Source organism: Ptychodera flava, unplaced genomic scaffold, assembly GCF_041260155.1.
Source record: "Ptychodera flava strain L36383 unplaced genomic scaffold, AS_Pfla_20210202 Scaffold_45__1_contigs__length_1260105_pilon, whole genome shotgun sequence".
NCBI classification, from domain to species: Eukaryota; Metazoa; Hemichordata; class Enteropneusta; family Ptychoderidae; genus Ptychodera; species Ptychodera flava.
The window spans coordinates 59,670-74,751 of record NW_027248367.1 but is presented as its reverse complement, the minus strand read 5'-3'; the positions used below and the strand labels follow the sequence as shown (position 1 = coordinate 74,751).

The following is a 15,082-nucleotide window of genomic DNA, read 5'->3' as shown; positions in this document are numbered from 1 at the left end:
TTCATGGGCCCTTTTCACGTATGCTCCTGACATGTGTATTGGTCAGAGGTGATGAATGAATTAATTCAAAGAAAGCACTTAGAATAAACATGAAAGCATTTTATTCAGTAACAAAATACAGCATCTACGTTGACAGTTCATTTTCTCAGCATTAATATCAAACTTGCCAGCAAAATGCCAGGGTATTTCCCATTTGAATATATTATGTTGAACAGATACCAAATGTGGGGATTAAAGCCCCAGTAATGCTAACTTTTGATGATAATTTCGCCATTTTTATTTTGAATGTGAACCATAATTCCTTGTTCTTCTCCCCAAAGAATGTTGATATACACAGTATCCAGCTTGTCAACTCAGCCCCTATGGTTGTAAACTGCATTGTTATTGTTGAAAAGTGACTTCTGGTCCAGACTACAATTCAAATGTAAACAATAAAAATGCATTTTACACATTTGAATGATAAGTTGACAAGCTAAATAGTGGGTGTTTCAACATTCTTTGGGAGTAGAATAAGAAGTTGCAATTGATTATAAAAAAAAAATAATGAAAAAATCATCGAAAGTTAGCATTACTGGGGCTTTAACATTCAAATAACTTGAGGTTCATTTGCATAATTAGGCATGCACTTCCTGTGTGTTCCATTGTTTAACTTCTGTTGGACAGTTTGGATATTTCTGCAATGCGTCGTTGATCTGTGAGGCATCCACTAGTAAGGTCATAGGTCGATACTCTTTCTGTGACCTTTGACCTCCATCTGCTGGCTTCAACAACTCCAGAGCTTGTAAATGTTCAAATGCCTTAAAGAGGAGATACAACTTGAATTAATTTATATCTTCAGTTACAAAAAATTATCTTTAAATTTCTTTTGACAAATTCCCTGAGAAAGATCATTTTTAATTTGCTTTGTGATTTCAACTTATTTTTCAATAATCAACATTTCATGGAATGATGACTCCAAGACAGTAATATCTACTGTTCTCATTTTAACAATCTACCAAATCAAAGAAATCTTGCAAAAACTATACAGAGCTGTATTAACTTAAACAAAGTTTCTGTTCATCGGAAGCAATCTCAATGTTTGCCAGATGAAGTACATTATGCATAAAGGTGATGGTCAGATAAAAATTATTAACAATATCAACAAGAGATTTTCATAACATTTTCCACAAACATGAAACTTGTTTAAGCTAATGTACACTTACTTTCAGCACAACTGGTTTTTCATAGCACTGTATTGAATGGCCTTTCCTTTGAACAAATGTCTGATATTCTGCAAATAACAAAGACAACTTTAGTTTGTAAATAAAGGCATAAATATAATTCTTCATTTTTTTGTTTCTATAATTGGCGATTATTTGCTATTAGTTTTCTAGGATTGAATCATTTATTTATTTGTTTATTGTCACTGGTATCTTGGTGAAATTACTCATTTTCATCTGAAAACTTACAAAAGTGTCTGACTGTAAAAATATGTCAAAGAAATTTAGGATAATTAGATATTATTCCCTGATATTTTTCTTCGTTCAGCGAAGGAAAATACGAGTGACGTAATGACCGTGTCACCACAAGTCGAAGACGAGTGGTGACACGGTCATTACGTCACGAGTATTTTCCGAGCTGAACGAAGAAAAATATTAGGGAATAATATACTTATCACATGCACAAGCCAAGAATTCGTTATTTTTTGCAAAGTAAATAAGTTTTCCATGACGATTCCGCGTTTAAACTTTTGAACTACTTTAGGAATAATATCAGTACGCGGTGCACAAGTTGTCAATCATTTCCAGTCGTCCGTCGTGTGCGTTAGCGCTCACGTTCGTTCGTGTGTGGAGCAAATGACAGCTCTCGGTATACATGTAGGCTACCTTCCGCAAAGTTATACTCTATTTCAAAGATAGCATAGTCCTAGAAATTTATCACAGACGAAGATACGCTTTTTTTCGGGAACAAATATCGACTAAATCTCGACGGCGAGACCACTGTAAACGTCGCGCCTGACCCTGTTTGCAATGCGTACGGAACCCACGGTATGCGCGACCAGCTTCGAGTTCGTTGCTTCCGCAAATTATTCACGTAATTCCTTCGGAATACACAGGCGGTACACTCTTGTGTTTACATTGTTCGGATTAGTAATGTCGTAGTCTGTGAAAATATCGATTTTATTACATGACTTTAGATCATCGGCCGCCATGTTGTTTGTTTACATATTTACGAGCACATCGAAGATCGACAAAAAAAGGTCCGACGCACCAAAATTGATGACATAGACGCGGGTTGTCGTGACGTAGAACGACCAGAGAATAAATCCCGTATTTTTTGTTCGGAGAGGACAAACTTGGCTTGTGCATGTGATAACTGTACTTAGCGTCTTTTGACCGAGTTGAATTTTATTTAATGTCTGTTATATGTCCTTAAGTTGAAAAAAGTCAAACACTAATGTACAACACATCTGGCAATAGTACGTGTAGTTTTCATATTTCAAAAAATATACATGTATTTGCAGATTATTGATAGTCATGGGACAAATAAATAGACCTTTAAGGAGATTGATACTTATTGATTTAGACAGTGTCTACATTGAAAATTGAGTCTGAAATCAACTAACAGTGACCTGTTCACCCCCGGTTTGCAATGAACAGGTCCAAAATCACCCCTGATAACAATGGGTTAGGGCCAAACCATGTCGGTGAAAGGGTAAGCTTAATAACTGTGGGTGAGTGGAACTACTTGGAAGAAAGATGACTTTAACAAACCATTATAAACCATCTCAAAGTTGACAGGATCTCCATCATACAGAAAAGTTAGTTGTTTCATTGCTATGATCAGACACAACTCAAGGACAGACACTCCTGCAAGGTGATACAGAATAGTTAGTTGTTTCATTGCTATGATCAGACACAACTCAAGGACAGACACTCCTGCAAGGTGATACAGAATAGTTAGTTGTTTCATTGCTATGATCAGACACAACTCAAGGACAGACACTCCTGCAATGTGATACAGAATCAAAAAGAAAGTGCTTCACCAAATTTTGTAACATTTTGCTAATATTGGTAAAAATCCCATGAAAGAGAATCTAACAACAAAATCTACTGGATCTTTGTAGGTGTGTCATTAAAGCTTCTGCATGAGTATGTTCTGTTGTAGTGTCACCCCACTATTAATTCAAAGGATCTTAGGTCAAAGGTCACCAAGGTTTTACACCAAAACCACAATGATCACATGATGGTCATCATTCTAATTGTCTAGTAGACAACTTTGTGGTACTATAGTTGTACAATAAAAGTGTCTACTGGAAAAAGCAAGCTGGAACAGGGACAACCTTCTCTGCTTTGATGCTGATTTATGGACCACTGGTACAGTGAACAGAGCTACTCATCCTTGTAAACATAAAATTCAAAATAAAAAATATCATAGAATCTGAAAGATTGGACTATTTTACTCACCATGTAACATAGCAGCTTTGGAGTCCATTGTCAAGTATTGGCTGGATTCTAAAAAATCTGTGCTCTCCAATTGGCAGTGGTCTGGTGTCAATTTACAAACTGGAAGCAGCTGCAACAATAACAAAATTATATCCATGAATAAACAAAACAATGGTCTATGAAGTCTTCTCTTACTCAAAACATACACTTATTTCAACATCACTGACATGATGTAGAAATCTAATCAATATCAGCCACACAACTATTTTATGATTGCTGGATCTCTGTTGTACAGATGTTCATAACAAATGTTAATTGCAATTATTAAAGTGGCCTGCAGACACTGACGTTGCAAACTTTACAAAGCCATGTGTCAGTGCTACAATGCTGTACGCGGCAAATTTCATTGTTTGGCAAGTGTGCAAAAACAATTTTGTCTTGTACTGACTGTATTTATTATATAAATGTTACTTCCATTTTAATAGATATATTCTGGTTGTACACAGAGATTTTACCTTTTTTGAATTTTACCCAAAAGTATTCTGTGCCATTTTGAGTGATTTCAACCAAAATGTCAGTTAAAATCTTCTGGCATTGATACTACACTAAACTTAAGTATATATGTCTGTCTTCTACACTAAACTTCAGTATATATGTCTGTCTTCAAACTCTTACAACACAAATATCTCAAGATTTATTCAAGAATCAAATGTCCTTTACAGAAAGGTTCAATTCAATTTAAGGTGCAGGCTTGACGTCAGATTGTCTTGCCAGAAAATCTACTTATTAGATTACAATATCAGGGAAAAACAAAAGGATATGACACCTCCATAATACTCTTACAGACTAGAACAAACTCAATCACTGGGATGGAGTCCGCTACCTTTAAAGGCCTTTTGGCAATCCCTTGGATCACCTTTGTTCTAGTCTGTAAGAGGATTATGGAGGTGTGATAGCCTTTTGTTTTCCATTTAAATTGTAATCTTGTGGGTTAACTTTCTGATGAGACAATTCAACGCCAACGCAGGCCTTTAAACTTGAAACATTTTACTTGTAGATTTTGTACATAGCAGAGGTGCATCCGTATAAACAAGTAACAGAGACATCCATTTTACAGAGGTGTCCTGACAATACAGATGTCCTGATTATAGGAGTATCCTGATTATAAAGGTGACCTGATAACAAGGTTTCCTAAACACAGAGGTGTCAAAAAGGACAGGTTTTAGGATACTATTGACTTTTCTCACCAGAAATGACTTCAAAGCTCTGATGTTTTTATCAGAGTGATAGAGTCTCTGCAAGACATCAACTGTCATTGTCTCCTCTGACAATTCCTGCACAGAAAGAAAACAAAGAGATAATGTCAAGCCTTCCTCACCATTTCAAGTCCAATACTATCACCAAAAATGATATGCACACACAACTATTTGTCATTCAATGAAACAGGAAAAAAATAAATACAAGTTTTTTGAAAATTGCTTTTTGTTTTTGATAGCAAAACCCACTGATGCCTTTTGAAAGTCATGTCTGCAGTGAGATTGTTCAATTGTAACAGTGCGTATGTCACAATAATGATTTCCATATTCTTCAATACAGTAATTTTGTTATGCACAGTAATATTTAACATAGACATGGTATACAGCTATCCTACTGGGATTCTTCTTAATGGGCTAACTCAGCAATATGAGTTGATTTTGTAGCAATTAACTGAAATTAAACATGATATGACCCTTTTTTACTGATTGGAGTATGACATCACATGCCTCCATGATGTGACCCTCCTTTGTGATTGGCTCAAAATATCACATGACTTACCTCCTTTATCTAGCCCTCGTCTGTGATTGGTTCATGATATGACATGACTCATCTTCACGTGTTGATTCCATTGCTGCATAGATTTTCTCTCTTGGAAGACTAAGAATTTAACAAAGACTTCTTTGTACTCTTCAAATGTAAGTGATCTGAAGATGTGAATTTGCCGGTGTGAGAAACATGATTTCATCCTCTTCTCAAGTAACTCCTTGACATCCTGTACGAAATCAAACAAAAAATTTGGTTGTATTTTATTAGAAATAAAGTGTGAGCAATAAATCAAATAATTATGAAACAAAAGTTCAGTTGTCAAATTCTGTAATGTGATTTATCCCCTGAAAATCTGTCTAGCCTTGCTCTGCCCAGCAAAGGTTGTAACCCTTTTAAAACCATGGTTTGGCCTAAACTCATTGTTGACAATGGTGAGTGTGGACCTGTCTGTGTGGAATAGGGGATGAACAGGTTTAGTATTTTTATTGTTGAGTTTACTCCTGTATCACTGCACATCAAAGCAAGACAGACATCATTCTAATATGATGAGGAGATCAGTTTTGTGAATATGTATGACATCACAGAGTGAGAGATGTTGAAACAAGTGACATCATAAAATTATTGATCTGGAAGGCTATGCCAATTCTTTAACTTCAAGATTAAACATTCAACACTGTATTCATATGGGAAATACAATTGTATCAACAACTGTTTGTGTACAACTTCCAACAATTCCTCTGCTGTTGTGACACCATTCTGACAGGCACTGCAACTTGTTTTACTGTTACTGATAAAACCTTCAATACAAAATTGTCAGTCTTTTTAGACAAATTTTGGAAATGATTATTTTAATCATACATTAATATCCCAAAAAGGAATACTATATCATGAAACATTTAGAGTCCTTTCAAAATATGAAATCTTTAATCAGAGTGACTTACCAGTCTGTAAGTGAGTCAGATGACAGCAATGGGTGTCTGAGCTGACTGGGCGATATCAAATTTATCGAAATGACTTACCAGTCCACAAGTGAGTCCAATGACATCAATGGGCGTCTGAGCTGACTGGGAGATATCAAACTGTATCGCAGTGACTTACCAGTCTGTAAGTGAGTCTGATGACAGAATAAGGTGTCTGAGCTGACTGGGAGATATCAAAATTTATCGGTGTGACTTACCAGCTTACAAGTGAGTTCGATGACAGCAATGGGTGTCTGAGTTGACTGGGAGATATCAAACTTTATCTGAGTGATTTACCCTTCTACATGTGAGTCCATTCACAGTGATTGGTGTCTAAGCTGACTTGGCAATATCAAAATTTATCAGAGTGACATACCAGCTTACAAGTGAATTCGATAACAGCAATGGGTATCTGATCTGACTGGGCAATATCAAATTTATCGAAATGACTTACCAGTCCACAAGTGAGTCCAATGACATCAATGGGCGTCTGAGCTCCTGGGAGATATCAAACTATATCAAAATGACTTACCAGTCTACAAGTGAATCCGATGACAGCAATGGGTGTCTGGGCTGACTGGGCAATATCTAACTTTATCAAAATGACTTACCAGTCTACAAGTGAATCCGATGACAGCAATGGGTGTCTGGGCTGACTGGGCGATATCAAACTTTATCAAAATGACTTACCAGTCTACAAGTGAGTCCGATAACAGCAATGGGTGTCTGAGTTGACTGGGAGATATCAAACTTTATCTGAGTGATTTACCCGTCTACAAGTGAGTCCATTCACAGTGATTGGTGTCTAAGCTGACTTGACGATATCAAACTTTATCAGAGTGACTTACCAGCTTACAAGTGAGTTCCATGACAGCAATGGGTGTCTGAGCTGACTGGGCAATATCAAATTTATCGAAATGACTTACCAGTCCACAAGTGAGTCCAATGACATCTATGGGTGCCTGAGCTGACTGGGAGATATCAAACTGTATCGCAGTGACTTACCAGTCTGTAAGTGAGTCCGATAACAGAATAAGGTGTCTGAGCTGACTGGGAGATATCAAAATTTATCGGAGTGACTTACCAGCTTACAAGTGAGTTCGATGACATCAATGGGTGTCTGAGCTGACTAGGAGATATCAAACTATATCGCAGTGACTTACCAGTCTGCAAGTGAGTCTGATGACAGCAATGAGTGTCTGAGCTGACTGGGGGATATCAAACTTTATAGAACAATTTACCAGTCTACAATTAAGTCTGATGACAGCAATGAGTGTCTGAGCCTACTTGGAGATTCAAATTGTATTGCAGTATGTTTGTTGAAAATAAAGGACTTGAAACTGACAAATGGTGGTGTTTTATTTTCACATCTACTAATGTAAATATATCTCTTGGCAACTAATAAAACGAAATTTAACGGCTCTGGTAATGCGGGATCTCCTAACAAAATTACTCTGGCTGACACAATATTTGTACAGTGAAAATATATTCCCAGGTCTGGAAAGAGAAGACCAAAATTTCTTAGTTACCTCACACTCATAAAACAAATGTAAAACAGTTTCAATATCACTCCGACAAAAGGTACAATTTGAGGTAGGTACTTTAGATGGAATTGTTTTATGTAATCTTCTGTTTGTCATAAGAATGTTATGAATCAATTTCCATTGCTGACTTGGAAATATCAAATTTCATCGGAGTGACTTACCAGTCTTAAGTGAGTCCACTGACAACAACAGGTGTCTGAGCTGAATGGGGGATATCAAACTTTATCAGAGTGACTTACCAGCCTATAAGTGAGTCCGATGACAGCAATCGTTGTCTGAGCTAACTGGGTGACATCAACTGTATGACTTACCAGTCTGTAAGTAAGTGAGTCCGATGACAGCAATGGGTGTCTGAGCTGACTGGGTGATATCAAGCTTTATCGAAACCATTTACAAGTCTACAATTAAGTCTGATGACATCAATGACTGTCTGAGCCTACTGGATGATATCAAACTGTATCGCAGTAACTTACCAGCCTATAAGTGAGTCCAATGACAGCAATCGGTGTCTGAGTTGACTGGGAGATATCAAACTTTATCAGAGTGACCTGTACGTCTACAATTGAGTCCGATGACAGCAGTGGGTGTCTGAGCTGACTGGGAGATATAAAACAGATTGTACAACAATGTCTTATTTCATTATGTGGAAACAGATCAAATTCCTCCCATACAAAAAGGATTGGCCACGATGTCTTGTCACCTGCAACACAGAAAAAAATCATTCCTATTTGGTGAAAATAGACATGACGTTGTTAAGATTACCAGCATTCAATTGCCTCAGTGTTCCATGTGTGACCCATTTGATCACAAAATGATTTCAGTGGCAAAGATGGATCCCTGCATAGTGACGAGGAAAATAATTTAGCAATTCTAATATGGTCAAATGTCTGTCACATTTACACTTGCAGATGTGTCAGTTCTGAGTTGTGTGCTGTACTCATGAATATTCATACCAACTGAACATATTTGGACACCACTGTTGATTGTCTCTGGCATCACAGCAAGACCTTATATACGGAATCCTACACTTGTGCCAGGCACAGTAATAAAGTAGACTTTTAGTTCACCAGTCCATGGTCTAAGGGAGATTTGTATGAGTAAACACAGTACTCAACTGAAGGAGAGGTGATTATCAGAAATCACAAAGAGACGACAACTACTTACCACTTTTCAATGCCTCCAGACGAAACGCCAGTGTTTCTGCAAATGAACCCTGTGAAATGGAAATCAAAGATTTCAGAAATGATGGATGTCACGTGTAGGGAAGAGGGGGTTGGGGTTGAAACCATGTACACTGAAAGACTCTGTACTGAGGTTAGACACGCTATCATCAAATACTGTTACTGTTGGGAGATGTAACATGATCACATTGCCTCTGATCATTTCTTTTCTGCATCATGTTGTCCAACATTATGCTACTGTCAACAAAAACATAAGTACCACCATACACATATGCCAGTATTACCATACATGTATACAGGTACCATCCTACATGTAAGATGGTAGAACTATACTTGAACCACTGTACATGTACAGTGGTACCACTGCACATAAACACCAGTACTACCAAACATGTAAAATGGTACCAGCATACATGTATACCAAACTGATAACATGTACAGCGGAACCACCGCAGATATACATCAGTACCACCAGACACATATACAGGTACCACTGCACATGTACACCAGTACCACCATACACATATACTGGTACCACTGCACATGTACACAAGTACCATCATACATTTATACAGGTACAAACATGTATGCCAGTACCATCATACATTGATGGTGGTACCACAACACATGCAAAATGGTACCACCATACATGTACAGTAGTACCACTGCACATATACACCAGTACCACCATAAATATATGCTGGTACCATCACACATGTACGCAAGTACAACCATACATATACACTGATACCACCGCACATGTAAAGTGGTACCACTATACATGTATACCCAACCTGATATACATGTACCGTATGGTGGTATCATTGTACATGTACCCGGTAAACCAATACCACCATACATGAATACCAGTACCACCATACATATATAACTGATACCACAGCACATGTATATTGGTACCACAAAACAAATATACCAGCAACTCTTTTTCAAAATGACCTCATCAACATAGATTAAATGTACCGGTACAGCATAGATATAATGTAACACTGTGAATATGTTGAAACTTTGAAATTATTTTTCTGTACATTGTAAACATTCAATACACCAAATGGAACATAGAGGCACATTCTACCTTCAAGTAGGGCAAAACAATTTGTACCAGTAATTTTTGTCTGTTACCTACATTTGTGTATGGTAACATCAGAAATGCTATCACTTACAAAGACTTCATCTCCAAGAGTATTTTCCAGTTGTAGCTGTCTTGTAATTTCCTTGAGAGCAATCCTATCATCTGTCTGAAGTAAACCATTCAAGTTGACTTGTAATAAATTCTCCTTGGCTATTTTGTCTTATTTCACTTCATCCAGTACATTCTGTAACAGCTACAAGCAAATCAAATCCATATCATTCACTAGATTTCTGCAAGTGTACTCTTTACACCCCTACATTACATTATATGGACTGAACCATAAAGTTATGAAACCATTGCGTGATGAATTTTGGGATAAAGTTTACAAACTGAAATATCTGTTTTCATTGTCTTAGAGGTCCCGATGACTCAAATTGGTGATCAATATCGACTAAGAAAATCACTGTTCATCAAAAACAGTTTGTGTTAAAGATAAAGTAAATAACTAAATAAAATAAATAAATTTCAAGGGAATGCATCAAATTTCTCAACTTTGATGTGTGATAATTTTTGTTTGATCATGCCATAATGATTTCAGGTCAGTGACATGAAATCATGCTGGAACAAGTGCGCCCTCTACGACAAGCTATTTCTGTTCTGAATAAAGTGCATTTTTCAACAAAGCCTGTCAAATAATGTAATATTGCATAATTATTGACTGGGATTTTATTTCATGAATAAATCCACTTTTCAAGAAAATTCCAGTAAAAATTATCAAACATCAAAGTTGTGAAATTTAATCCATTCACACTAAGTGTTCATATATTGTCAAAGCAATAATCTTTTTACCATTACAATTCTGGAAATATAGCTGCAAAGCAGCAATCACCGGTTTCGAGACATCTCTGTCAACAGGGGCAATAGAGAAATACATATGCAAAACGATGGGAGGCTATGGTAGTATTTGTGAAATCGAGGTCAAAAGTAGTCGAGGTGATGTGACATTTTGTTAAAAGAATTCAATATCATAGTTATCCCTTTATACCAAAAATCAGACCTCTAGCTCTATCACCTTAGCCTAGAATTAGATATGTGCATAATTAATGAGGTCTTATGACATATTGACAATTGATTTCTATCCCATAGTACTCCCTGTGTACCAAAATTCGGATCTCTAGCCCTATTGGTAAGCCTAGAATTAGATATGCGCATAATTAATGAGATATGGTCACTTGCATATTTGCAATAGATTTCTATCCCATAGTAGTCCCTGTGTACCAAAATTCGGATCTCTAGCCCTATTGGTTAGCCTAGAATTAGATATGTGCATAATTAATGAGGTCTGGTCACGTGACATATTGACAATAGATTTCTATCCCATAGTAGTCCCTGTGTACCAAAATTCGGATCTCTAGCCCTATTGGTTAGCTCAGAATTAGATATGCACATAATTAATGAGTCTGGTCATGTGACATATTGACAATTGATTTCTATCCAAAACTACTATCTGTGTACCAAAATTCGGATCTCTAGTCCTATTGGTGAGCCTAGAATTAGATATGTGCATACTTAATGAGGTCTGGTCACGTGACATATTGACAATAGATTTCTATCCCACAGTAGTCCCTGTGTACCAAAATTCGGATCTCTAGCCCTATTGGTTAGCCTAGAATTAGATATGCGCATAATTAATGAGGTCTGGTCACGTTGCATATTTGCAATAGATTTCTATCCCATAGTAGTCCCTGTGTACCAAAATTCGGATCTCTAGCCCTATTGGTTAGCCTAGAATTAGATATGTGCATAATTAATGAGGTCTGGTCACGTGACATATTTGCAATAGATTTCTATCCCACAGTAGTCCCTGTGTACCAAAATTCGGATCTCTAGCCCTATTGGTTAGCCTAGAATTAGATATGCGCATAATTAATGAGGTCTGGTCACGTGACATATTTGCAATAGATTTCTATCCCATAGTAGTCCCTGTGTACCAAAATTCGGATTTCTAGCCCTATTGGTTAGCCTAGAATTAGATATGCGCATAATTAATGAGGTCTGGTCACGTAACATATTTGCAATAGATTTCTATCCCATAGTAGTCCCTGTGTACCAAAATTCGGATCTCTAGCCCTATTGGTTAGCCTAGAATTAGATATGTGCATAATTAATGAGGTCTGGTCACGTGACATATTTGCAATAGATTTCTATCCCATAGTAGTCCCGTGTACCAAAATTCGGATCTCTAGCCCTATTGGTTAGCCTAGAATTATATATGCGCATAATTAATGAGGTCTGGTCACGTGACATATTTGCAATAGATTTATATCCCATAGTAGTCCCTGTGTACCAAAATTCGGATCTCTAGCCCTATTGGTTAGCCTAGAAGTAGATATGCGCATAATTAATGAGGTCTGGTCATGTGACATATTTGCAATAGATTTCTATCCCATAGTACAGTCTGAAAGGAGCCTATGAAATTTGCATAAAAGTTCGTGTTGTAGAGCCTCGTTTTCGTTACGCTGACCGCCACTGCAGTGAGGGATAAAATACGGCGAAAGGGTGGCCTTTAAATATCGACGTGCAGCAAAACGTACAATAGCTAGAACTATAATTTTTGCTTTCAGTTGTAGCATACATACTAATGATCTGTTTTCCTAGGGTAAACTCACAAAAGTTGAGAAGATTTTATTTAAATCGCTACAAAGTGGGTGGCGAGGTCGACCTGCCAAATGCGGAAGTAAACTTCACCTTTTTCGTAAAACAGCTCGATAATGACCTTAGAGGTCTTAAGCCAAGCCGAAAATTTCAGAAAATATTCATTTAACTATTATCAACATTTGGTGAAATTTTCATGACCGTGCGACCATGGACATGTATTTGCGGCAGTGTTGAATGTTGGCATGCAGTTACCATATCGCTGTATACGTAGATCTCGAGGGTCTATGAGTATACGAACACCCGTTACGCTACGTACACTCCACGCTGTTTACCGCGACCAAACCACTTGTAGTTCACACGGCGCGGGTGTTACACGATTAATCTTTCATTTTTTTCAAAGTTTACTCCTATAATCGGGTCACTGATGTTATATATAAATAAAGTATTTAATTAATGTCATATTATGACCATCAATACTTAAAAAAAATTTGCTAGTTACATGAGTTATAAAATGTGCCAGTCTAGTTCGAGCACCCACTAGCAGGGATGGCCGCAACGCGCAGCTGTTTACCGGCTATCATTCTAGCCGCATCTATATTCACGTACTCGTGTGCGGGATACAGAGTAGCCGTATTTATCCACGGAGATTTTTTGCAGTCGATGTTATTTCCTACAGTTTTTGTATGCTTGCTAGCTACTAGAATGCGAAAACGGAAAAAATCACTCATAAAACAGCACTGCTAGTCAGTGCGACGGGTGTCTACCACTGCGTGTACGGCCGCAGACAGTGATAAACGTAGCCTTTCTGTCACCGTAGTGTTTTTTTTTCCATTTGCGCTGTCCACGACTAGACTTTACCGAGAAGCCAGCAGGCAGATTGTGTTGGCCAGTGAGGTAACACAAGCTTGCAGTCTTGCTTCCTCGTCACAATCATTGAAAACATAAATAGAACCGAAAAAATCTGCCAAGCCGGTGAGGACCGAGAAAGAGCTGAAAGAGTCAAAGAGTCTATACGTGTACACTCACGCTGCACTGTAGGTCGCCATGTTAGATTAACACATGAATGTCGCTGCATAGTCAACTTCAACGAGACGTATTTCAAAAACGGAGGCTTAAGCCACTGAGATTTTTTCAGATCGTATGGACCTACTCAAGATACGTCTTCTCCCTACTTCTCATGGAAATTTGACTTTGGATATGCTTTTGCGGCAGTGTTTAGTGAACGGCATTTTCGGTCGCTCGAAAACCATGAAAATAAGGCTAACGCAAAAACGAATCGATAAAACCCCATAAAAAATCATCGGCGAACACTAACTAAGAGTACAATTCAGCCGCTAACTGGAAACAGGACGGATGCTAAACGAAGGCTGAGATATCTGCGGATAAAATTCTGGCGAAAATGCCATAACCGTCACTCACTGGCTAGAGGGCGCTGTTCGAATTTGAACTAAATCCCTAATTATGCATGCAAATGAAGTACCCTCCTTTCAGACTGGTAGTCCATATGTACCAAAATTAGGATCTCTAGCCCTATTGGTTAGCCTAGAATTAGATATGTACATAATTAATGAGGTCAAGGTCACGTGACCTGACCCAAAATATTTCGGTGAACATTAACAGCCAATGATCGTCTATGTCGAAAAAGAACCAGACTCCTAGCTCCATTGGCTAGCCTGTAATGGGCATTTGTAAATCTATATGGGAGGTCAAAGGTCACTGAAAAATGTGAAAAATAATACTTTAAAAATCTTCTTCTCAAAATCGGCAGGGCCTATGACCTTGAAATTTGGCATGAAGGAGCCTAGCCCTATGGTCTACAAAAATATCTGACAGAATTTTGATTGGTTTATTTTTATGCAAATTAAGCCAAGTTGAAAGTTTAATTTCAATATGGCTGCCAGGTCACGTGACCCATTGTTATGGTCATGTGATCAAAAAATTACTTGTGAGGAGTTTTACCTATGTGCCAAATTTGAAGTCTCTAGGTGCAACAGTGTTCGCGTGGCAGTTGCATTTAGAGGACGGAAGAAGAAGAAGAAGAAAAAGAATAATAATAATAATAATAATAAATATAGCTGCAAGCAGCGATGACCGGGTTTCGACACAAGTAGCAGCATAAGGAGCAAAAGAAAAATTAGATTGTGCGCATAATTAATGAAGTACAGGATGCAGTGTCATTAGGTCTCCCATCATACCACATATGAAGTCTGTAGCACTTGTGGTTACCAAGTTGTGGACATATAGGTATATTTAAGGTCAAAGGTCATCGAGGTCACATGACATTGTGTCAAAAAAATTGTATTGCTAAGCTATCCCTTTATACCAATAATCAGACCTCTAGGTCTATTGGCTGGCTCAGAATAAGATATGCGCATATTAATGAGGTACCAGATGTGGTGTCTTACGGTGTCCCATCATACCA

At 37.6% G+C, this 15,082-nt stretch overlaps 1 protein-coding gene across 1 annotated transcript; it reads right to left on the bottom strand.

Moving 5' to 3' along the window:
• Positions 1–540: 540 nt before the first annotated feature.
• On the bottom strand, positions 541–13,706 carry LOC139128175 (origin recognition complex subunit 4-like). The gene is made up of 11 exons (XM_070694011.1): positions 13,687–13,706; positions 10,852–10,907; positions 10,094–10,221; positions 8,896–8,944; positions 8,205–8,431; positions 5,275–5,454; positions 4,673–4,759; positions 3,447–3,555; positions 2,754–2,849; positions 1,203–1,270; positions 541–797 (listed from the first exon to the last, which is right to left on the bottom strand). Exons 1-11 carry the CDS (start codon positions 13,704–13,706, stop codon positions 615–617), a joined length of 1,203 nt encoding a protein of 400 aa, XP_070550112.1. The 3' UTR covers positions 541–614.
• Between the last annotated feature and the right edge of the window lie 1,376 nt (positions 13,707–15,082).